Genomic DNA, 26458 nt, shown 5'->3' on the forward strand with positions numbered 1-26458 from the left:
AGAACACAAGCCTGCAGCAGGCTGGGGCCTACCTGGAGTGGGAGCACTCCAGTACTTCCAGCATGTGGACTTTGGGCATGTTGTTTGTAAACGGTGCCAGCATAAGCCGACTGTGCATTCGTGGGTTGTGTGATAGAATTTCACTGTGCTGTACCTACGTGACAATAGAGAGCCGATGAACCATTGAGGGGTTACAGGCCGAGCTGGTCGCCAGTGGCCGGCTGGTTCTCTGTCAGCGCCGCCCGTCACCGATGGCAACAGTGGCCGTGTCTGCCCGCTGACACGAGGTGGCAGCCGCTGTCAGCGGCATCGCCACGGCAACACCGCCGGCCCAGCCCGCTAACGAGCAGCAGGCACCGCCACAGGTGGAAAGTCAAAGCAATTATCCAATAAAACCTTATTAAAAAAAAACAGCACAGCGACCAACGTCAGCTTCAGCTGCCGCGCCAAGAAAAAAAATAGACCCGTGAAGATGAGAAGTGTCAGGGGCGTGAGCGAGCAGTTTGCATGAACACTCTACATAGGGTAGATAATATCAACAATTACACAGTGGTGCTTCATTAGAAGAAGGCAGCATTCTCCTCTCTCTGCCTCTGCCTGTGACAGTGAGGGAAGGTGGCAGGGCAGAGCACTTGAATCACATTATGGATTAATAAGCAGCGGGGCCAGTGTGTGGGTTGCCTGCCGCACCGACAGGCCTCTTCACACCGCTCCTGGAGATGCACCCCCTGTAAAACCCACTGCCCTTCCCCGCCGTCTGAGTGTAGGGGGGAGGGGGGGGGGGGACACCAACTCCAGTTATATTTAGAAGCCATCGGGTCCAAAGTGCTGAATCCATCGCTGGTCAGAAGGCTGAGACCACATCTGCACGGACCACCCTGGTGAGCGACCCAGAGGTCACAACTGGTGCACATCTGTACTGAAACGCAACAATGAAATCCTTCAGGCACAACTGGCCTGTTAACACAGCACTCTATAGATAACATGACCTTCCATCTGACCCAGAAACAAGGAAAACTCGGGATTAGTTTAGTTTCGAGATACAGCATGGAAACAGACCCTTCAGCATGCCGAGTCCACTCCGACAATCGATCACCCGTTCACGCTAGTTCTCCATTATCCCACTAGGGGCAATTTAAAGAAGCCAATTAACCTACAACCCTGCACGTCTTTGGAGTGTGGGAGGAAACTGGAGCTCCCGGAGAAAACTTATGCGGTCACAGAGAGAACGTACAAAATCTGTAACGACTGCGCCAGAGGTCAGAATCGAACCCCAGGTCTCGCCGTTGTGGGGTAGCAGCTCTACCAGATGCACCACTGTACTGCCCTTTAATGTGTCAGGGGCCAGTACAGACACTCAGGGCTGAATGTTGCAAACACATACGGGGTAGAGGTTCCCCCTCAGTCGGCCCCACTAATGACAAGATGCATGAAAATATTACTCCAGCACTGAAATTGCCTCTTTGTCCTGAATTTGGGAATGGTGGTAAAATTCCCGGACAGAGACCTGGACTCATGATCTGGAGACAGGAGTTCACATCCTGCGGTAACTCTAAACTAAACTAATCTGGTGAGACAAGAAGCTAATGATTTCATAGGACTGTTGTAAACAGCGGTACGACTCAATAATACCTGGGAACGGGGTGTACACCCAGTCTGGTATTTGACTGCTACAACTCAGGTCGAGGGGACTGTCGGGTCGGAGCGTCGCGTCCGGCCCCGCCTCACCCGTCCCGATGTAGTGCAGCCCATGGAGTGCAGCAACAGCAGCAGCACCTCGCCCGTAGCCCCGTCGGTTACCAGCCGGGCCAGCTGTCCGACCTTCGCTTTCCGCCTGACACCACTGCCCCTCCTTCTCATGGCCGATCATCGGTTCATGAGTTGGATGGACTGCCGACTGGACTTTGTATGGAGTCCAGCACCTGGGCCAACTCATCATTCACCCAGCCACGGCCGAGTCGGTCAACGAATTGCCGTCGGGAATTTGTCCCTTATTTTGACCTTTTGTCCCTTATTTGGGAGTGAGAAAGTTGGCGACCCTACTCCAGGGCCACCCACCTCCCCTGTTAGTTCCAGGGTCAGTGGATGCCCTCCAGCACCCTCCTACTCTGTGAAGGGATCACCAAAAAGAATGACATTTATGTGGCAGCAGAGCAGAGCAGTGCAGTAGGTGGAGGTAAAGAGTCACACAGCACCGAAATAGACCCTTTGGCCCAACTGGTCAAAATGGATTCCTGGTTGAATGTTCTTCAGAAGCACTGTGGAGCCGTTTCAATTTTTAATGTATCTCACACTGGTGCCATTTTAACAAGCGGTGTTCTCTGCCAAGTCGAATTATCACTTGAAATCCCAACAAAACAAGTTTGTTAACATTTTGGGCAAAGTTTCACATACCTTGGTTAAAACAGGAAATTCAATTGCGTTCAAGTTCTTTGCGATGACAAGGATTATTCAATGAATCCAGATGTGTCCAGGTGCAGATGTGGACAGTTGAGGAGGAGGGGAGGGCGATGGTCCTGTGAGTTTGAAGGGTGTTGCTGAGAAGCAGTCTCTTCCAGCTGAGCATCAAGAACTACTGTGGGGAAAAAGACAGCAAGTGCCGGTGTAACTCAGGGAGTCAGGCAGCATCTTTGGATAGGTGATGTTTTGGGTCTGAAGAAGGGTCTCGACACTAAACATGAGTCATGGGAGCAGAATTAGGACATTCTGCCCAACGAGTCTACTCTGTCATTCAGTCATGGCTAAAATATCTTTCCCTCTCAACCCCATTCTCCTGCCTTCTCCCCATAACCTCTGACACCCTTACTAATGAAGATTGTGTCAATCTCCAGAGAGTGGCGGGTGCCTGGAATGTGTTGCCAGAGATGGCGATGGAGACAGATATGATGAGGGCATCTGTTTTTAGATAAACACATGAATGGGGATATGGATCATGTGCAGGCAGAAGAGATTAACTTATCTTGGCATCATGTTCGATACAGACACTTTGGGCCGAAGGGCCTGTTCCCTATGCTGCACTGTTCTAGGTTCAATGGTCTGTGTTCATACAACACAGAAATAGACCCTTCATCCACTGGGTCTGTGCCAACAATCAAGTACCCACTCGGTCTATCTGAACTGTGTGTTCACTCATAACTCTGATGATTCTGACATGGAGGCTTACACTAATGGAACGTAATTGATTGTGAGGTACTGAAGTCCTAACGCACGACCTGTCTGAAACTATTCTGCATTTGCTTCCTTTCTCTCACAGATGGCTGCCCTCCAGAGCCCCTTCTATGGAGATAAAATGAATCTATTCTCTCTCTGCAAAAAGATCGAGCAATGTGTCTACCCGCCTCTCCCAGCAGAACACTTTTCCGAGAAGGTAGGTCCTTGAGTTGTTCGTCAGGGATGGATTTGTGTGGGAGACGGTTAATATTTGGGACATGTACGTGAACGCAGTGAGCACATTAACGTGAGCGATTTGTCGGACGTCAGCTGACTGATGAAGATTGTCACATTCGCCACTGTGAACAACATATTAAATCCACACAAAGGAGGCCATTTGGCCCTTCAAGCCTATTCTGGCATTCAGTGTGAATGTGGCTGAATTCAAGCCCTGTCTGTGAAGGGGCAAACACTTTTGGTCGCAGAAAATATTTCAACATGTTGAAAAATTTGCGTCGACCATACTGAGGCCATGCCTAGTTCCCAGAATGCAGGAACTCCTCGCGACCATGAAGGAGACTCACCAGAGACCACCAGCGAACATGTAGCGATCATGAGGCGAGCGCAGAGTCTCCTGCACTCGCCTAAAAAATCGCCTGAGTGGGACAGGCCCTTAACACTATCCTACACGCACTAAGGACAATTTACATTTATACTAAGCCAAGTGTGGGAGGAAACCGAAGATCTCGGAGAAAATCCCATTGCGGACTATGTAACTGATGCGCTACAATGGGCAGTCACAGTGGCGCAACAGTAGAGTTGCTGCCTTACAGCGAATGCTGTGCCGGAGACCTGGGTTCGATCCCGACTACGGGTGCTGTCTGTACGGCGTTTGTACGTTCTATCCGTGACCTGCGTGTGTTTTCTCCGAGATCTTCGGTTTCTTCCCACTCTCCAAATACGTAAAGGTTTGTAGGTTAATTGACTTGGTATATGTAAAAATTGTCCCTAGTGGGCGTAGGATAGTGTTAGTGTGTGGGGATCGCTGGTCGGCGCGGACCCGGTGGGCCGAAGGGCCTGTTTCCACGCTGTATCTCTAAACTAAACTAAACAAATGCTGAGAATATTCTGCACTCTGTATCTTCCCCTGTGTACATGATTGTATCTTCCCCTATGTACCTATTGTACTTGAGTTTTATTTGATGGTATTTATGTGTAGTATTATCTGATCTGATTAGATAGCATGCAAAACAAAGCTTTTCACTGTACCTCAATACATGTGACAATAACAAACCTAAAGTTAAACTGTATTGAGTCTTGTATTGGATGCACTACGAGAGAGGGTTTGAAATAATAATCAATAATAGAAAATTGAACATCAAAAAATTAGAGGTGCTAGAAATACTCATCAGGTCAGTCAGCATCTGCAGAGAGAGAAGGAGAGTTAATGCTTTAGGTCAAAGATGTAATGGAACTACAGATAGACACAACGTGCTGGAATAACTCAACAGGACAGGCAGCATTTCTGGCGAAAAATTGACATTTCAGGTCAGGACTCTCTGTTTCAGCTTGTCAGTCGGAAGAGAGGTCTCGACGCAAAACATCACAGCTTTTTCTCCAGCTTTTTGTGTCCATTGGTGGTATTAACCTGCGTCTGCCGTTTTTTTGTTTATGTAACGGATCCACTCTGCCGAAGGTTCTTTGACCAGGTAGTTTTTGATCAAAGACTTCCAACATAGTTCAGTCTCTGAGGGTGAAACCAGAATATTGATCACCAATCTGCTCAAGTCCCATCATTATTTGCCTGAGGTTCCAAAGCAATCATTTCCCAGCACATTTTCTTCAGCTGGCATGAACATAACGTTCAAAACTAATGAAGTCACAAACATTGAATTCTCCAATTTTAGGTAACACCACACCCCATTATTTTTACTCTTTCTTTCTCTTCTCCCCCCCCCCCCACCCCTCTCTCCCCCCTCCACCCTCCCCCTCCCCCACCCTCCCCCTCACCCCCACCTCTCCCTATCTTCCCCCCTCCTCCACACTCCCACCCCCACACCCTCCTTTCCTGACCACACTGGCTAGATGATCCCCATCCCCTCCCCTCTGCCCACTGCCCCATCCACCTACATGCCTCCCTCTGGCTTTACATTTCACTCCTATTCTCTCCTTATCAACACCCCTCTGCCTCCTTGACTTCTTTTTGCCCCCCCTTCAGCCCACTTTTGTCACCCTTTCTGACCTTAGTCCACCCATCTGTAAATCAAAACCCCCCTCACCTGTATCCACCTGTCCCGTGTAGGAAGGAACAGCAGATGCGGGTTTACTTTGTGTCTACAAGATAGATACAAAACGGCGGAATAACTCAGTGTGTCACGCAACATCTCTGGCGAAAAGGACCAGGGATGGATGTCTGAAGAAGGGTCTCGGCTCGAAACGTCACCTATTCCTTTTCTCCATAGATGCTGCCTGACCCGCTGAGTTACTCCGCCAGATTGTGACCACCTATCACTTACCAGTCTTTGTCCCGCCCCCATCTCTCTTCCAGCTTTCTCTCCACTACTATAATCAGTCTGAAGAAGGGTCCTGACCCAAAACATCACCTATTCATGTCCTCCAAAGATGCTGCCTGACCAGCTGAGTTACTCCAGCACTTTGAGTTCTGTACAAAATTGACATCTTTAGATGCCTGGTGTATCACAATACTCGATTGGCCGCAGTGGAAGAAGAATATGCATCAATAATCCAAGCAAGTGAGCAATGAGACAGCCCAGGGGACATCATCCCTACATTAAATTAGCCTCAGATTCAGAATCATGGTGTTGTTATGGAACAGGTTGCAGGCCATTCAGCCTTTTGAGCCGATGCAAGCTCTTAGGAAAGCAACCCCCCCAATCCCATCACCCCCATTCCCCTCCTCCAGTGTCTGTTCCCAAACTCCTTTGAAAGCCCTCCAGGGGTTTCCAGGGTTACGGATGACCTGATCTGGAATCTGCAAATTCTCCCACACATTCTTAAAGCATTTTTCAAGCCAGTAATAACGATAAAACGTCATTGTGGAAATGGATACAATTACCACTTACGACAGACATTTGGACAGATGTGTGGATGGGATGGGTTCATGGTGGGATAGGACAACATGGGCTGAAGGGCCTCTTTCCTTGCTGTGCAGCTCTGTGACTCTAAACCGACTGGAATGAGGCTATATTCCAGTGGTTTAACCACAGGTGGTGTTCAGGTGATTATTCAATAGAACGATAGAGTTGGAGCAAGTGTATGTAAAGTCTTACACTATTTGTAGCTGTAGAGAACGTGTGTTCCTGACTTACGGAGATAACGGCTATGGACCATTGCCAGGGATCAGAGCAGGTCAGGCAGCATCTGTGGAGCGAATGGACAGGTGGTGTTTTGGGTCGGGACCTTTCTTCAGGCATCAACCCAAAACATGTTTGCGCATCTCCCTCCACAGGCCCACTGAGTTCCTCCAGTAGTTTGTGATTTGCTCAACTACTTTTTTAAAACGAATTTGTTATTAACCATTGATTCCATCAACCATTGACGGTTGCTACTTTCTCCTTCACACAAGTTTGGTGGGAAATACATTTGCAAATTTTTTTTTGTCAGGAACTCTTGATCCCATTGTCTCATTAATAAATCTGTCTCGCAAGCTTCCCAGAATCTGGATTTACAAGTCAGGTATAATATTTGTGGTGGAACTCACACTGGGGATTGCCACTAAAAACCAGTGTGCTTTGTATAATCTCAGAGTTTTTGCTAGACGCCTCATTGGAAATGTTATTTTTCATTGGTGTATGATAGACTTCCCCTATGTTTTCACTTTGCACTGGTGAGGGTTCTGCTTGTATTTTCAGCTCGAGTGCAGGACAGGAGGAAGTCATGGTACTCTTCAATTCAATGCCAGCTCCCTTAAGATCAGTCTATTCACTCCCATTCCTCTGCTCTTTCCGAGTAACCCGACAAATAATATTTTCCATCAGATTTCCATTTGAATGCTGCTGATTAGACCTCCACTAACCTTATAGGCTGTGGACGATTCTCTGGTTCTAACCTTTCGTCTCTTGGCTACACCACCATATCTTTTACAAAAATAGTTTACCAAAAGGCTTCCTGGATTAAGGGGTATTAGCTACAAGGAGAGGTTGGACAAACTTGGGTAGACACAAAATGCTGGAGTAACTCAGCGGGTGAGGCAGCATCTCTGGAGAGAAGTAATGGGCGATGCTTTGGGTTGAGACCCTTCTTCAGACTGATGTCAGGGGAGGGGGCGGGACAAAGTTAGAATGCAGTCAGAGACAGTAAGACTGGTGGGGGAACTTGGAAGGGGATGGAGAGAGAAAGCAAGGGCTATCTGAAGTTAGAGAAGTCAATGTTCATACTGCTGGGGTGCAAACTACCCAAGCGAAATATGAGGTGCTGTTCCTCCAACTTGCGCTGGGCCTCACTCTGACAATGGAGGCGGCCCAAGGACAGAAAGGTCAGATTGGGAATGGGAGGGGGAGTTGAAGTGCTGAGCCACTGGGAGATCAGGTTGGTTAAGACGGACAAACTCCTTAAGGTAGGACAAACTTGGATTGTTTTTTCTGGAACGCTGGAATGTTGAGGAGAGACCTGATAGAAGGATATAAAATGATGAGAAGCAGAGATAGGGGAGGCAATCAGAACCTTTTTTTCCCAGGCTGGAAATGTCAAAGACTAGAGGGCAAAGCTTTAAGTTGAGAGGGACAAAGTTTAACAGAGATGTGCAGGGCAAGTTTTTTTACAGAGAGTGGTGGGTGCTTGGGACACACTGACAGCGGTTATGATGGAGGCAAATATGATAGTGGCGTTTATGATAGTTTTGGACAGGCACATGGATATTCAGGGAATGGAGGGATATGGATCATGTGCAGTGACAGGGATTAGTTTATCTTGACATCAAGTTTGGCACAGACGTCGTGGGCCGAAAGGCCTGTTCCAGTGCTGTACCGTTCTACATTCACCTTAAATCTGTGCTCTCTGCTCCTTGAGGCACACACAGAGTGGAAATGGCTTCTCTGTTCTTGTCCTCCAGGGCGGTACAGTGGCGTAGCAGTAGAGCTGTTGCCTCACAGCGCAAGAGACCCAGGTTCAATCCTGACCTCAGGTGCAGTCTGTGCGGAGTTTATATATTCTCCCTGTGACCATGTGAGTTTTCTCCAGGTGCAGGAGTAGGCCATTCGGCCCTTCGAGCCAGCGCCGCCATTCAACGTGATCATGGCTGATCATCCCCAATCAGTACCCCGTTCCTGCCTTCTCCCCATATCCGCTGACTCCGCTATTTTTAAGAGCCCTATCTAGCTCTCTCTTGAAAGCATCCAGTTTCTTCCCACATTCAAAAGACGTGCAGGTTTTTGTGTCTGTAAATCTGTAAGTTGCCCCTAGTGTGTCGGACATAGATCTAGTGTACTGGTGATTGATGGTTGGTGTAGACTCAGTGGGCCGAAGGGCCTGTTTCCACGCCGTATCTCTAAACAAAACTAAGGCAGGATGACATCCCTGCCAACGCTCCCCTCGGATCTTCGTTGCTCAAAGAACAACTCCAGCTGTCCGCCAGTTATTTGTCGTTGCACATCAGTTTACAGCCCCTAATTTCAAATATTGTTTAATTGCAAACTGTCCGAGTAGTGGTTTATTACTTTCCCATTTAATTTTAATGAGCATCTTAAAGCTATCACCTCCCTCCCTGGTGCTGACAGAATGTCTGCAGGGATTCACTGACCTCCTGCAGCTCGTTGGGGCAAGATCGATGCAGGCCCTGCAGAAACGGCTTCTGTCTTCCTCCCCGGGTTCTGCTGTCAGTGAACAATCACTTGGTGATCTTGCTCTCCTGATGAGGTCGGCGAGGTCTACCTTCGGCTCCTCCCTGTCAGAGCCGCACGTGCGCCACACCGGAGGCGTTTGTGTCGAGAATCTGACCTCTCACCCCCGTTCGTTCACACCTGGCACAGCTGAAGGAGAGAATACTAATGAGGCCACAGAACAAGAGGAAAATATGTCGTAGCAAGGAGCCCACAAAACTTAGAGCAGCAATTGCAAAGCCCTGCAGATAATGACACCAGGTTGACAGGCAGGTGCTCACTTACTGGCTGCTGCAAGGAAGAATGTTATTGTTCCATTTTCACTACGTTTTTAGTTTAGATTTGGGTTAGAGATACAGTGTGGAAACAGGCCACTCGGCCCGCCGAGCCCTCGCCAACCAGCGATCCCCGTACACTAGCACTATCCTACAAGTTACAATTTTTACTGAAGCCAATTAACCAACAAACCTGTACGTCTTTGGAGTGTGGGAGGAAACTGGAGCACCTGAAGAAAACCCACGTGGTCACTGGAAGAATGTGTAAACTCTGTATAGACAGCACCCGTATTCAGGATCGGACCCGGGTCTCTGGCGCTGTAAGGCAGCAACTCTACCGCTGCGCCACCGTGCCGCCCATACGACAGTTAAACACTTTTGACTCTTGAATCTTGTACAGTGCAGGAACAGGCTCTTGGACCCATGTTGTCCATTCCGAACATGACGCCAAGTTAATCTCCTTGGCCTACACTTGATCCATATCCCTCCATTCCCTGCACATTCATGAGTCTATCGAAAAGCCTATCACTATCACATCTGCCTCCACTACCAACCCAGTCAGTGCGTTTTGTGTAAAATAACTTTCCCTGCACATCTCCTTTAAAGTTTACCCCTCTCACCTTAAAGTAATGCCCCTGGTCTTGGACATGTCCACTCTGGGAAAAAGATCATGCCTCAACTCTTGGTCCATGCAATCCCTAGTAACTAAACATTCCCTAAAAAACGGGCTATTCCAGTTTTGACTCTTCCCACTCTTTTAAGCGAATCTTTCAGAAAAAGACTATCTAGCTGGATAATCTATTGAAAATGTTGATCTAATCTACAGCTTTATTGTCCTCTTTCATATCATCTCCAAGATCTCAGGTGGCACGGTGGTGCAGCTGGTAGAGCTGCCACTTCACCGCACCAGGGACCCAGGTTTGATCCGAACCTCGGGTGCTGTCTTTTAGGAGTTTGCACGTTCTCCCTGTGACCATGTGGGTGTCTTCCGGGAGTTCCGGTTTCCTCCCACATCCCAAAGACGTGTGGGTTTGTAGGTTAATTGGCCTCTGTATATTGGATATGAGATGACATAGAGGTCGCGTGAACAGGTGATCGACATGGACTCGGTGGGCTGAAGGATCTGTTTCCATGCTGTATCTCTAACTAAACTAAACTGATTCTTCCTCCTTTCTTCTCTGGCAATGCTTCAGAGGCACAGAATGTTCTGGATGCGAGGAAACGTCAAAGACCAGAGAACATAGCTTTAGGGTGAGAGGGGCAAAGTTTAAAGAAGATGTGTGGGACAGAGGGCGGTGGGTGCCTGGAACGCACTGCCAGGGTTGGTGGTGGTGGTGGTGATGGAGGCAGAAACTATAGGTGTGCTCAAGAGGTTTTCAGACGAGCACAATGATTTGCAGGGAATGGAGGGATATGGATCATATGCAGGCAGAGATGAGTTTAAGTCAGCATCATGTTTGGCATGGACATTGTGGACCTAAGGGCCTGGTCCTGTGCTGTACTGTTCTATGTTCCAAAGCTCCAGAGCTGAATAACAGATGCCTACGAACTTTGGCTGAGAAGATGCTGGATCTTACCTTCCACGCTGAGGCAGTGTGGCTTAGGTTTTTGTTAGGACAACATCTCAATATCTGAACACTGATGAGTAACTTGATCAACCCAACGTGCGAAAATAAAATGGTACAAATAATCAGCTCAATATCCCGAACATATTCAGCAGAAGCAGTTTACCCAATAATAAAATGAAAAAATGTTGGAGACTGCATTATTTTCATAAATACATTTATAACCAGCAGCTGCATTCCACTTATAATGCATCATAAAGCTGTGATAAAAAATTTAAGTGAACAAAATTATTTAAAAAGATGATATGCCAGTCATAAATCATGTATCTCCACTGGGCCTCTCGACTGTGCAGCAACATTTCTAGAGGTAACAACATCTTAAAATAAACTGCCTTTAAATCGATATTGTGGGCAAACCTGTGATATCCATCAAAAGGTCAGATACTCAGTGACTGTGGAGGAAAAAGCACCAAGACTGTTAGTGGCCAAAAGGACACAAAGTGCTGGGGTAACACAGCAGGTCAGGCCACATCTCTGGAGAACATGATAGGTGACATTTCGGGCCTCCTCCCTTCAGACTGCAACAGACTGGGGTCTGCAGAAAGGTCCCGACCCGAAACATCACGACTCCTGTTCTCCAGAGATGCTGCCTGACCGGATGAGTTATTCCAGCTCTTCATGCCCTTTTGTGTTTTAACTAGCACCTGCAGTTCCTTGTTTCTATAACTCTGTTAGTGGTTAGTGGTTACAGATACCATTTCTCCTGTATCTGTACACTGTGGACTGCTTGATTGTAACCGCGTATATTCTTTTCGCCGACTATAGCACGCAACAAAAAGCTTTTCACTGTACAGGTACCTCCGTCCACGTGACAATAATAAACTAAACTAAACTGGTCGGACTGGACGAGTTGGGCCGAAATGATTTTTTTCGTGCTGTATGGCAAGTGATGGGTGAATACAGGTGAAGGGTGGGTTGGTTGGCAGATGGGTGGGGGAAGTGACAAAGGCTAAAGGTGAAAAGAAGACAAAACGGTGTCAGATAAGGAGAAGAGTGAAATGTAAAGCCAGAGGGAGGGATATGTATGTAAGGAAACGGGGGGGGGGGGGGGGGGGGAGGAGAAAGAGGGGGAGTATAAGAGAAATGAGGGATTCGGGGATGGGAGATGAGTGTACGAAGCAAGGGAAAGCAGCAAGGATTCTGAGGGTGGGAGATGGTGGAAGAAATGGGAGCCTGCCAGGGTGGAAAATTGAAGAGTTATCCCTTGAAATTAGAGAATTAGAGGGCTATTTTTTTTACTCGTGGACATTTTTCCACATGCTGAAAAAACGTCCGACTTACCTGATGCCCCGAGTACCTACAGCTGGCATTATGAGCCGCTACGAAATATCTACGGACATTCCCCGAGTTTGAATCAAGAGGAAAACTCGGGAGAATTCGTGAGTAACTCGGGAAAGTGAGACAGGGGCTTTACTCCAGCACTTTGTGTCTTTCTCCAGGGATGCTGCCTGACCCGCTGAGTTACTTCAGCGCTTTGTGTATTTGTTCTTCGATGTTCATACCATTGGGTTGCAAGTATTTGGCAAAATGGTCACCCAGTTTGCGCTCGGTCCTGCCAAACGGCAAGGTTGTCGCTGATCGTGCACCGCCTGGGTTTGTCTAATGAGATGTCCGTCTTTCCCTAGCTGCGAGAGCTGGTGATCATGTGCATCAATCCCGACCCCGATCTGCGGCCAGACGTCAGCTACATGCACCAAATAGCAAAGCAGATGCACGGGTGGGCAGCCAGCACCTGAACTCTGACCTCGTGGAAGTTTATGCGAGAACAATTGCAGCACACCCCAGCTTGAAGTTTGTTTTAAAAGAAACAAAATAAGCACGGCAGTGAAGATCTAAAGGGAGAATGCACCACCAGTGGAACGTGATAGACCCATTTTGGAATCAAATGGCACTGTAAGGACTGTTAGCGAGTAGACTTTTAGCAATTGTAGAATGGTTAACTTCTGTCCTCCGATCAAATGCAACAGGAATGATATAGTTTTCATGCTTCTGTGTTACATTTTCAAAATGTATTTATAGATATGCTTTCTGATTTCTTACTCTTATGTTGTCTATAAATTTCAGTGCAGCCAAGTTTAACAATGTTCAATGGTTATGTAGAATGGAATTCTGTACGCGTTCTGGACATACAATTTTGGTCAGTGTGGAATCAGAAGAAATCGAAGAAGTGAGTCACATGGATCTTCCAGTATGCTCAGTCAGAAGATGTTTAGATAGATAGAAATGTTAGACCAATTTTAGTCATGTTTGAAAATTGTCTACCTAAAGCTCTTGGTAAGAGTTGATAGCTGTACTGAAAGGATGATTTGGAAGAAAGCAAATATATTGTCTTTTATTTGTATGTTAGATACTCCAGCAACAGCAGTATGTAATGGAAAACATACTAGTTTCCTAGTTGGCCTTTGCACTGTTTACTCAGACCTGGTCCATGGAATAGAGTCAGCCTACAGCAAAATAACGTTTTAACATTGAGTATTTGAGTAGTCAATGCAATCAGTCCTCAAATGAGGTTCTGTTTTGTTGGAGGTTATTTCTAAGCCGGAAAATAAGCAGCAGGGAGAACGCTGTTCTGTTGATAAGGATAGGAACCGTGTACACTTCTGTTATGGCCAAAGGGTACTTGGCAAACAGATTCCATGTGCCAAATGTAAGTCAACTTTGCTAATCTACTTCTTCCCACTAAATTGTAACAACATATGAAATTCCTCATCCCTTTCTCCACCAATTTTCAATTAAACATAATTAGAAGGGATTATCGCAAGCGGAAAAGGAGTTTTATTTATTGATATATCATGTGTTTCACTTGCCAAGTCACTGCGTTGGCATCAGAAACATCCTTCAGTCCCAGTTTTCAAACTCAGAGCAGTGACAGTGTCAGTTCTTTTTCTTCTTTTAACCTCTGTCACGACCTGTTCCAGACACCTTTGCTGTTACTTGCTCACACAATGGCATATTTTAATAAAAGTACCACATACAAAAAATTGGATTCTCGGAGCGAGCAGAGTAGAGCAGTTTGGGTGTGGATCAACAGGAACAGTTCAGTGAACCCAAAGACCCGAGCAATCTGTCTCAGACAGACAGGGAGAACGTGTTTACAACATTCAGTAACTGTGATGTTTCAACACTGTCAGTACTGATTAGCCAGGAGCAGTGCGTCCCTTGCAACAATCTGGTCAATTTACCGACTGTGAAAACCTTGTAAAATGTGAATGTTTCCTCTGTACTCAGCAATATTTTTCAAATTCTTGAAACTTATAAAAATTAGTGCTCAAGTGTTATGGACATTGGGAGGTCTGCTGTGTTCCTCTCGGCTTCTCTCCTCGTACTTGTCCTGCAGGGAGTTGTGAGGGAATTGATGGCCGTTTGCGAATGATTAGTGTGTGAGAACAGGCAGGTAAAGAACGACTTCAGGGTCACCCACTTGGGTCGTATGTCCAATCTGTGGGGGTAGAACCAGTTCCCTGATACAAGGCTTGTGGTTTAACAATCCATTATTTATGTACATCTGTACTAGAATATGCTCTGGACCAAAACTCTGCATTAATTAAAGTTATGCAGGCTAATATTAGAACATTGTATACAAGGTAGAGCAAGACATATTCACGAATATAGTTGCTTACACTAAAGAGTCGAGTTGTACATGCATCCATTATTTTATCGATGCATGGATTTAAAACTGCCTAGCATTTCTTTTAAATCATGTGCTTGCAAAATTTTTGTAAATGAATTGCCAACCATTAAATCAATGATTTGCAGCATACTAACAAAATAAAAATACCATTAACTACTTAGAGACTTGGATCTTTGCAACTGAAACCTGCTGTTCTATTATTTTCAAACAATTGTTTTTTTTTTTGTTGCTTAAATTAACCCAGGGGTATCCTGTGAAAAATATTCAGACGAAGCATGGAGCAAACAGCATGGCAAACTGCAGACAGAGCCCATACACTGAGGTTCTAGTTAGTGGGGATTTGCAGTGAGCTTGGACGTGCAGTTCTGGTATTTTAAAGGAGGAAAACATTGAGTCAGTGAGAAAGAGAGAGAATGGAAATAAAGAATCAAGAGGAAAACAAATGAAGGAAAAGTTCACAAAATACATTGCGGAGTGGGAAGGCAAGGTGATGTTGGGGCGAGTGTAACAAGACAAGGTTGCTCCCTTGTGCTTTTTCTTTCGATACTGATCGCTTCCGCCATGAGTTAACCTAATAAATAGTGGCACAGCAACATAATGCATGAAAACCAACACTGCTGGATACACGCAGCTGGCCAGAAAGCAGGCGTGGAAGAGTGTTAACATTCTGACGAAGAGGCTTTAGCCTGGAACATTAACTCTGTTTCAGGTATTAGAGGCAATAATCAAAGAGTGGAATTAGCTATTCATTTGGGAAAGCTGATTATGATTAAATCACGATGGGGTGGTCTTATGAAAGGTAAATCATGCTTGGCAAATTTGCTCAAAATCTTTGGCCTTTCCAAAAGGCATTCGACAAAATGCCACATACGAGGCTGGTGCATCAATTAAAAGGCCAAGGTTTGAGGAAACGTGTTATAACAGATTGATGACTGACTTTCTCATACACAACAACAGTGCTGGAATAAATGGGTCATTTTCAGACTGGAGCCAGGTAACCAGTGGAGTACCGCAGCGATCAGTTTTTGGCATGCAATTATTCACTACTTACATTAATTACCTGGATGAAGGAAGAGAAAATGTTTTAGGTCCAATTGGCAAATTTTAAGGTAGGAGGAAAGAGATTAAAGGGAGGTATAAAGAAGTGGCAATACTCCTGTGCCATGTGCTAACACGCCTGGAGAGTTGAACGCAATGGCTTGCAAGGTCACATGCTGGCATTGAAGAGTCAACTACTTTGCTGCATATCTGGAGATAATACAGGTCAGACTAGGCAAGCTCTGAAAGGATTTATTTTGGAATTAGTGTATTTTTTATCCAGATCCCTCATTATACCCCTGCGTAATCTACAATTAAATCCTAGACCGGGAGACAAATACTTTTGATAGTTAAGATGCCCGACAGTTTATCCCTGCAAGAGTACTTACCTAAAGCCATGGAACTGCACTGATGCAGTTGGGGATTTTCACTCAAAGCATAACTTAAAGAATTCCATCTGTGCGGACAAATCTCCAACGTGGAGATTGCTTCCTTGAATACTCCAAGAGGCCAAATCAGTCTCAGGTGTCTGAGACCAATTCCCTGTATCTCATGCACTATCTATAGAAATTGAATCTTCTTCAGCAAGGAAGCATCATTGTAGCTATATACCTGCATCTTCCTATCCAGGAGATAAATTGTATAATAAATACTTGAGGCACCGAATCACAAATGAATGGGTAGGCTCCTTACCTGTTGCTCCATCACTTAAAAAGATCATGGCTGTACTGATTGTAACCTCAAACCCATATTCCAGTTTGATTGGCATCCTAGCTTATCTCGACTTTAACACTATTCAAATATTCTGTTTCCATCACCTTTTCCCTGGAGCTCAGGAGACTGGATCTATGTTCCCCGTGAATTTGTAAATCTCCATAAGGCCAGAGGAAACAATCCAAGTTTGTCCAACCTTTCCTTATAGTTAATACCCTCTAATCAAAGCAGCATCCTGGGAGACCTCTTTTGCACACTCTCCAAAGTCTCCATATCCTTCCCACATTGGGGCAACCAGAAATGCACACAATAATCCAAATGCAGCCTCACCAAACTTTTATATAACTGCAACATGACCTCCTGACTCATAAACTCAAATGATTTGACCAGTGAAGGCAAGCATACCACATGCCTTCCTTACCACTCTATCTAAACCTGTTGCCAATTTCAGTGAGCTATGGACTTGGACCATAAGATCGATTCTTCCTTTCTCTTCTTGACCAAATTGACCTCTCTTAGTGTCCAATGTTTCCATACTTTTCCATCCTTGGCCCTCCTCCTTATTGGAACATGCTGGTCCAGAACTCTGATCAGCTGGTTTTTAAACAAATCACTCGAGCCGAATGTGGACATCCAATAAATTTCAAGTAGCCACAAATTTGTCCATATTAAATTGGCAGAATTACCTTCTGTGTGCATACTTAACACAATAACTGTAAAATATTTTAAAAATACAAAACACACTAACAAGCCACTCGATTTTTAACAGTGGAAAGATGCCAAATTCATGAAAATCCTCAGTGCCGCCTTTTTAAAATTTTGTATAACCCGGGATGCACACAACTAGATAACTGCGCAGCAAAAGGATTGCGCAGAGAGGAGGATGCTACAAATAGGGTATATTTCCTGAGGAAATGGCCTTTAAATGAGAGACACTGCAGATGAAGGAGAAATTTTGGGAGACCAACTTTATTTGCAAAAAAAATTGAACATGTCTCCTGTTATTACAGTTGTTATTTTAATCTACATATAATCATTCGATTTTCTGGACATCCACATCAAAGTGGTAAAAAATAACAATGGTCAGGTTCTTCAGGAAGTGTCCATTGTATGCACAGCTTCCTCCACCACTTCAAGCTCCAGTGGAGCGACCAACTCCGTTAGGATGCCCGTTGCGCCCCTTCTGTACTTGTAGTTGCCTTGCCTGCAGGGACAGAGAAGATGCAACACACAGTAAGTCTCAGCAGCAGAGAAACCCAAGCTTTCTGAGCACTGGAACCATTGTAATTATCGCTCTTGCTGAGATTCAAAACTTGATTCAATTTGGAAGAGTTTTGCTGTGACTTTCCTTATTAGACTTGAGATACAGCACAGAAACAAGCCCTCCAGTCTGCACCGATCAGCGATCAACCGTACACTAATACTATCCCACATACTAGTGACAATTTACAATTTTATAAAATCCAATTAACCTACAAACCCACACGTCTTTGGAGTGTGGGAGGAAACCCACGCGGCTATGGGGAGAACATACAAACTCCACACAGACTGCACCCATAGTTGGGATCGAGCCTGGGTCTCTGGTGCTGTAAGGAGGCAACTCTAACGCTAGTGCCACTGTGCCGCCCTTGTTGCAAAGTTTTAAAATAAATCTGTGGATAATTTATTTCAATTTCTCTAAAGCTGCGCTTGTGTTTCTGATCCAGTGTCCTCTACACCATGCAACCTCCACTACCAAACAACAAAAATACCTTGCTTCAAAATTTAGAAGAGGTGTAGATAGAATGGCCGGTCCAAACCTTTACCCCCGCCCCCAGGTCAAAGAACTTAAGGAGAGAGGCGGTTTTTTAACACACAGAGGGTGATGTGTGTCTGGAACACAGCCAGGGGTGGTCGTGTAGGCAGATATTATAGAGGTATTTAAGATAGACACATGGATATGCAGGGAATGGAGAGATATGGATTACATGCAGGAAAAAGGTGATTAGTTTAACTTGGCATCATGTCGGACACGGACAATGTCGGCCGAAAGGCCTGTTCACGTTCTATGTGCTATCCTATTTCTGCAAATGCTGGGAAGAAACAACAGAAGCAACAAAATTTTGCACGGTGGAACAGATACTATTTATTTATATTAGATTTCTTGTATTAAGCTGGAAAGAGTGCAGACAAGACTTGTAAGGATGTTGCCAGGACCTGAAGGTCTGAGCTATAGGGAAAGGCTGGGCAGGCTAGGACTTTCATTCCTTGGAGCGCAGGAGGTTGAAAGATGGTCTTAGAGAGGTGTGTAAAATCATGAGGGGAATAGAAAGGGTATATGCACAGTGCTTTACCCAGGATGGGGGAATCAAGGACCAGAGGGCACAGGTTTAAGGTGAGAGGGGAAAGATTTAATAGGAACCTGAGGGGCAACTTTTTTCCCCCACACAAAAGGTGGTAGGTAAATGGTGCAAGCTGTCAGATGAGATATTTGAGCATATATATATTTGAGATATAACAGCATTTAACGTACACTTAGGACAAGTAATAATAATAATAAATTTTATTTGTGGGCGCCTTTCAAAAGTCTCAAGGACACCTTACAGAATTTAACAAGAGTAAAAAACATATAATCAGAGTAAAATAAATAATAAAGACATCACCATTACACAAATTAAAGACAGAATTCGATCCAAAGACAAAAAAAAAAATCAAAAACACAATATGAAGAGAGAGCAGCGGCAGCTAAAGCGCGCCAGCGTACACTCTCCCTTCCGACAGCCATCTTGGACACAAACTAAAATAATCACTTACACACAAAGTGAAGGAAATAGGCAACATTTCGGGCCGAAACCCTTCTTCAGACTTCAAGGTTTCAGCCCGAAACGTTGCCTATTTCCTTCGCTCCATAGATGCTGCTGCACCCGCTGAGTTTCTCCAGCACTTTTATCTACCTTCGATTTTCCAGCATCTGCAGTTCCTTCTTAAACACTTAGGACAGGTACATGGACAAGAGAGGTTTAGAGGGATATAGATGATATGCAGGCAAATGAGACTAGCTTTGATGGGGCACCTTGGTCGGCATGGATGAGCTGGGCTGAAGGGTATGTTTCTCTGTGACTCCAAATATCCATGAATGGGAAGCTGTATATAAACTGGGTTCAGTGAAATTTTAAGCTTACTGCAGAATGTTTTGTTGGGAGCAGAAAGAAATACATTCAGATCAATAATTTCTATTCAATGCATTAGTGAGAAAAATGTTCATTCTCCCAATGCTGGGAAAATATGGAATTAAAAAACGAGTACTTTCTGTGGAGTTCCTCAAAGAGCATCGAATAGTGCATGGACCTCAGCATGTCCATGCCGAACAAGATGCCAACATATGATGCCAACATTCTTTAGATATGTTAAGGGAAGAAGAGTAGTAAAATCAGATGTGGGTCCCTTGAAGGCTGACACGGGTGAAATTATTATGGGGAACAAGGAAATGGCAGAGAAGTTGAACAGGTACTTTGGATCTGTCTTCACTAAGGAAGACAAACAATCTCCCAGAAGTACTGGAGGACAGAGGATCAAAGGGGGTAGAGGAACTGAAAGAAATTATCATTAGACGAGAAATAGTATTGGGTAGGCCAATGGGACTGAAGGGTGATAAATCCCCTGGGCCTGATGGTCTGCATCCCAGGTTCCTCAGGGAGGTGGCTCTAGAAATAGTGGACGCACTGATGATCATTTTCCAATGTTCAATAGATTCAGGATCAGTTCCTGTGGATTGGAGGATAGCTAATGTTATCCCACTTTTCAAGAAAGGAGCGAGAGAGAAAATGGGGAATTATAGACCAGCTAGCCTGACTGGTGGTAGTAAAGCTGCTGGAGTCAATCATTAAAGAGGTAATAATGGATCAGCATGGATTTATGAAAGGAAAATCATGCTCGACTAATCTTGTAGAATTTTTTGAGGATGTGATAAGCAAAATGGATGAAGGGGAGCCAGTGGTTGTAGTGTATCTAAACTTTCAGAAAGCCTTTGATAAGGCCCCACATGGGAGACTGGTGACTAAAATTAGAGCTCATGGTATTGGGGGTTGGGCGTTGACGTGGATAGAAAATTGGTTGGCAGACAGGTTGCAAAGAGTAGGAGTGAACGGGTCCTTTTCAGAATGGCAGGCAGTGGCGAGTGGAGTGCCCCAAGGCTCGGTGTTGGGGCCGCAACTGTTTATCATATATATTAATGATTTAGAAGAGGGAATTAGAAGCAACACTAGCTAGTTTTCAGATGACACAAAGCTGGGTGGCAGTGTGAACTGTGAAGAGGATGTTAGGAGGTTGCAGGGTGACCTGGACAGGTTGAGTGTGTGGGCAGATGCATGGCAGATAGGGGCTGGTGGAATCAAGAGATATGGGAAGAAGGCAGGCACGGGTTATTGATTGGGGATGATCAACCATGATCACAATGAATGGTGGTGCTGGCTCGAAGGGCCGAATGGCCTCCTCCTGAACCTATTTTCTATGTTTCTAGAAGCTAATCTATCTGCATGTGATCCACTATTCCCTGCATATCCATGTGCCTATCTATGTCTCTTAACGCCACTATTATATCTACCTCCATCAGCATAATCCCTGGCGGCATGTGCCAGACACTCACCCACCCACCACGCTATGAAAAAGACATCCGGCACAAAGTTAGTTAAAGAATCAGTAAACAATAATCTATTGGCCTTCTTTTCCCCCTTTCCGGTGGGATGAGGTGGGAGGTCATTGTGATTACAGGTATTATGCAGTAACTTGTCTGTGCAATCCCTTTGAAATCTGAACCAGATTTTGCCCAAAGACTTAAAAAAAGGCCATACGAAACATAACTTCCTCTCATTCACTAATGGTTCCAAATCAAGTACCTGCATGCATATTAGCTATTTAAGTAGAGGTTAAATATCCCACGTTCCAAGAGCAGGGTGCACTGGCATCTGCTAACATTCTTCCTGCTAACAATCATTGACCTCATGCTCTCTCTGTGACCATTCTACTGTGGGCAAAGTGCCTGTCACTGCAACCTCTTTAGCAGCAGAATGCAAAAATAACGCAGTGCAGAAATGAACAAAGCCTCTGGTACAACAATCTGATGCATTTGGGAAGGAAAAATTAGGTGAGATGGGGCAAAGTTTCAGGTGACACAAGGGGCAATTTTTTTTACACACAAAGAGAGCGTGGGTGCGTGGTGGTGGAGGCAGTTATGATTGAGGCATTTAAAAGGCTTTTGGATGTATACATGGATATGCAGGGGATAAGAACATAAGGCGTAGGAGCGGAATTAGGCCATTCGGTTCATTAAGTCTATTCCGCCATTCGATCACAGCTGATCTATTTTCCCTTTCAACTCCATTCCCCTGCCTTCACCCTGTAACCTTTGATGCCCTTAGCAGATGGAGAAATATGGATCAAGTGCAGGCAGAGAAGATTAGTTTAGCTTGATATCGTGTTCAGCAGACAGCATGGGCTGTTCGTATGCTATGATATAATGAATGTACGTAAAAGAAAATGGGTGTTCTTTAAGGATTGCGGGACAAGTTGATAAAGCTGTTACAAAAGCCTGCAGCAACTGTGGCATTGTATGACATGGAAAACAAAGAAAAAAAGGGAATGCTGGATATACTCAGGCCCGCCTCACTGAAGAGAAACAGTTAGTCCATGGTCGGCAATTAGAATTAGTAAACTTTTGGGAATTTGTTATGTTTTAAGTAGTAAAGCAGGTCAAAATAAGTCAGTGGTAGGATGAGGATAAAGAGGGGTTTGAATGATGGTGCCTCTGAGTGTTGGTGGCAAAGGTTTTTTAATTTGCAGAGGATTTGGAGTCTGAAGCTGAATGAACATGGGCGAGACATAGGCAAATTGGTAAAGAAAAAAACAATGCTGGAACCCAAATTCAAACTGGACAAGCAAATCTGCAGGTGCAGGAAATCTGAAATTTTGAAAAATACAAATCAGGCAACATTTGTGGAGAAACGTTGCAGGTTGAAATATATTTTTCAAGACTGACCAATTCTGATAAACTGAAAGAATGATCGTAGCAGATATCAAGCACCACAATCTGTGAGATTTGGCAACCTCTTGGAGCTGGTGCTGTGAAGACTCACCAGATTAGTGCTGGCTGTGCGTAGAGGAGAGAGGCTAGATTCCTCTCGGAGAAGGCCAAGAGGAGATTCAAGTGCGATGTTTAAATTTTAAGAGCTTTGATAGAGTAGATGGGGGGAAACAACTTTTTGCATCCACATGGGTAAACTCAGTTGGGTTAAGCTAAATTGTGAACACTGAAAATGTTGCAGAGAAAAATTGAATGTGTAGAAACAAATGCTTACCGTACACCCTTTTTATTGGCAATGTCATGTGGTCTCAGATAGTCCAGTTTATTCTTCGTTATCACGCACAAATCAATGTTGCTCCCCGAACCAAGGTCGTTGAAAATTCCCGCAGCAATCGCATCCTTGACAAGTTGCTTTGCATCCTCTTCCTGGTGGAAAGGATTTGGAGAGGGAGCACATTAAGCAGTCGAAATAATTTGGAAACGGTTAAAAGATAAAAAATTGTGCATGCACAAGCATTGGATTATAAATCTGAAGCGGTAGTTATTGCTCTTCAAAGGAATAAGCATGTGAGTTTCCACCGGGTGCTTCCACCCATAACCCAAAGACGTGTGGGCTTGTAGGTTAATTGGCCTCTGTAAATTGCCCCGAGTGTGTAGGGGGTGAGCGCGAAAGTGAGATAACATAGAACCAGTGCGAACAAGTGATCAATGGTCGGCGTGGACTCGGAGGGGTCGTATGGCCTACTTCCATGCGGGATCTTTCAATCAATACAAAGGCCAATTTGAGACATTTTCCTGCCCAGATTTTCATGCATCTTCTGCATTGCTCACCTTGCATGTATTGTGGGACATTACAATGAAACAACAATAGCCCCCTCTACTGGGAAAATGATTGAATCAAGTTTACACGCACCGTTTCCAAACTGCAATTCATCGACATTTTAAAGAAAACGTGGAACTTTTTTTTCTGGTAATTTCTGTGGATTTACCCCCCTCCCCCTCCCCCTCCTCTTTTTAACTAAGATCATCAAATGGCAGCATATATGTAGCAAGTCATTTGCAATTTGTGTAGATACTGTCATTGAAGATGTAATTCTTTAGAATTACAGTAAATGTGCCTTTTGTGTCAATATGCCATGCAACCACAAGTTAAAGGAAGGATTATGGAGGGACATATCTTCCCAATTTTGACATAGTCCTGCTGGATGTCTTTTCACAGTACACCTTTCAAAAAATATATATATATTCTTGGGTTTGTTTCATTTTCGGAAGCTAAAAGAACAATAATAGTTAAAAGCTACACAGCAATCACTCTACACCGTTAAACAGCCAGGAAGGTTAATGCACGAAAGAGCCAGCCCATTTACATTCAGTCCACTTAGAAGTTGATGCAGTTCTTACATGCTCTCAGTGGTCATGTAGATGTGAAGAGAAATCTAAGATGCTCACCACTCCCTCTCTATAACACGGCTCTGATTAAAAACATTCATATTCCACAGGATTAACCAAGGCTTTTATCTTTGAGAGATTTGTTTTGGGGCAAACAAGTCATTTAAATTATTTAACCTCCGATTTTTTTGCAGGTTTACTTGCTTTTTTATCTCTTTGTGTCACGGTTTTTCTTTGTATGAAACAAAAGGAAAAAATACATTTAAATAAACGACACAAAGGGTCAGCGGGTCAGGCAGCGTCTCTGGAGAACATTGATAGATGACATTTCTGGTTGGGACCTTTCTCCAGACCGATTGCAGGAGGGAGGAGAAAGCTGGAAGAGAAGAGGTACTGGGCAAAGCGTGGCAGGCAGGTGGTTAATACAGGTGTGGGGTTCGATCAGCAGATGTTTGGACAAGGGCCAGAGATGAAAAATGTACCATCCAGTTCACAGTCTCAACTCAAAGTGAACAAACTGATTTCTGTGAAGCTCCACAGTAAGCTGTTTGGCAGGTGTTGCGGTTTGCAGCCGCTGGTACGCACAGACACATGCGGCCAACACCAGAAACGAAGAGGAGGAAAGATGTGGGGCACCGTGACCCCCAGCTGTCAGGACACAGGCTTGTATTCTTCAGAAAAAGAAACTAGTGATTATGAAGAACATTGATTAGGATACACGGCAGACTCTGATAAAAGATTCAAATGCAGGGATCGGGAAGTAAGGAATTAAACAGCAGGAAAGAGAATTTACCATCAGGCGAGCTATAAACAACAATCACGATCAATAAATCAACACCCCTTATTTCTTCTTCCAAATCGAAAGCTGTATGGTGCGAACACTACTGGTGCTGCAATCTTCTACGGCTGCCACTGTGAAGCTTTCTCTAACACTCCCCGGCCATCACCCAGGTCAACCTCGATATACCATGATGTATGTAAATTTGCAGATTGTCACCTGTGACTAGTTCAGTTAGTCCACTCAACCCTTTAACCTCTACCATTCTCACTTCTCTCCTTGGGTACTCTAGCCTATTTTAATATGCTCAGTCCTTCTCCTATCCAAAGATAGTCGAGCAGCCACATCACAATATATGCAGCCAATCATACTGACGAATACAGTTTAAAACAGAGAAAATTATTGTGAAATCATGCACAGAAAACAATGTAAAATGAGGGAAAGAGATCAGTGGGAATGCTTCCACAAAGGTGAAAATCTGAAGGAACAAAATCCCTCATTTATGCTGACCATTTCCCACTTTTAGGTTTATTCCAAACTTGAGTAATTAATTTTCAACGACAGAAGGAAAGAAAGGCTATGGGGGCTAAAGACGGGCAGGTGGGACTAGTGTAGATGGGACATTTTGGTTGGCGTGGGCTAGTTAGACTGAAGGGCAAAGCGTGGCAGGCAGGTGCTATATGAATCTATGTCAGAAGTTATCATACAAAATTTCTCTTGCACTTATAGACAATCCCTCAGGGGATACCAGTGAGCAGCACCGTAAACTGTCAACAATTTCAATGTTCCTCTATTTTTAATCTTACATGTTCCTGCCTAAATTACACCTCGATCTTTGCACAAAATTCGGACTGCTGTCCATTTGTGGATGTGGGAAAATATAATACTACCGAACTCAAAGCCATGAGCTTCCGCAGCCACGTCAGCGACAATTTTAGATCTTTTTTATCTTGTCCAACTTGAACATGGGAACTCTCAGCCATACCACCTTTAGCTAAAATGCCATGGTAACAAATACATTTGAAATATACCTTGCACAGGTACAGTGTGGCCATGGAGCAGCTGATAGAGCTCAGTGCAACACAGTGGTGCAGCTGGTAGAGCTGCTGGATAAACAGCACCAATGACCCAGGTTCAATCCCAACCGTAGGCACTGTCCTTGTGGGGTTTGCATGTTCTCCCTGTGACCACGTGGGTTTCCTTCCACATCCCAAAGAAGTGCTGGCTTGTAGGTTATTTGGCCTCTAGAATTTGCCCCAAGTGTGTAGGGAGTGATTGTGAAATTGGGATGATATAGAACACAAGTGTGAACAGCTGATCGATGGTCAGTGTGGACTCTGTGGGCCAAAGGGTCTGTGTCCATGCTATATCTTTCAAAGAATCCAGGAGAATTACAAACTTCCTGCATCTTTCAGTACAGGTATCAGACATAAAGTACATGAACATTCTCCGAGAAAATTTTGCTGAGTGTTTGCTATGTACTGTATATATGCAATGAGTAGCTTAGAACATGGTGCAAATACCCGATCGCATACAATAACATAGTCGATGCAATCAGCATCTCCTGGAGCTCGAGCGCTTTACCTTAAAGGAGCCTGAATGGAATGATGTGCCACAGCACAAGTCATCTGTGACAAGCAGCCTTTACAGCACTATCTGCTCACTTCCATCAGACCATCACCGAATGTGTCCCTGGGCTCTTATGTGCAGCTCGATTTACTGCCAGATGACAAATGAGCTGCACTTGCGGGAAGTGTGAAAAGGTCCACACCAGTCATGTAACGGTCACCTCAGCTGCATCACGGTGCACAGCAAGCCAGAGCAATAGCAAAAGTCATTAAATTGACCACTAATAGCCATTTTTAGAAGGTACCAAAGGAATTAACACCCTGTGAGATAAATAAAAATCTCAGCATGTACTGCTAATCAACAACAGTGTTTGATAAAATATTTATAACACTGA

At 44.7% G+C, this 26458-nt stretch overlaps 2 protein-coding genes across 4 annotated transcripts in view; one reads left to right on the forward strand and one right to left on the reverse strand.

Moving 5' to 3' along the window:
- nek6 (NIMA related kinase 6) overlaps positions 1–14675 on the forward strand; it is a 114240-nt gene extending 99565 nt beyond the window's left edge. For all 3 annotated transcript variants that reach the window (XM_033048750.1, XM_033048751.1, XM_033048749.1), the window contains exons 9-10: positions 3254–3367; positions 12513–14675. In XM_033048750.1, coding sequence (XP_032904641.1) covers positions 3254–3367; positions 12513–12623 — 225 coding nt within the window. In that variant the 3' untranslated portion in view covers positions 12624–14675. The remainder of the gene's footprint in view (positions 1–3253; positions 3368–12512) is intronic.
- Positions 14676–17212: 2537 nt separating this feature from the next.
- psmb7 (proteasome 20S subunit beta 7) overlaps positions 17213–26458 on the reverse strand; it is a 65652-nt gene continuing 56406 nt past the window's right edge. The window contains exons 7-8 of the mRNA XM_033048752.1: positions 22603–22754; positions 17213–17474 (exon numbers count right to left, since the gene is read on the reverse strand). Of these exons, the coding sequence (XP_032904643.1) occupies positions 17363–17474; positions 22603–22754 (264 nt within the window). The 3' untranslated portion in view covers positions 17213–17362. The remainder of the gene's footprint in view (positions 17475–22602; positions 22755–26458) is intronic.

The sequence above is a fragment of the Amblyraja radiata genome, chromosome 32 (assembly GCF_010909765.2).
Source record: "Amblyraja radiata isolate CabotCenter1 chromosome 32, sAmbRad1.1.pri, whole genome shotgun sequence".
In the NCBI taxonomy this organism is placed as follows: Eukaryota; Metazoa; Chordata; class Chondrichthyes; order Rajiformes; family Rajidae; genus Amblyraja; species Amblyraja radiata.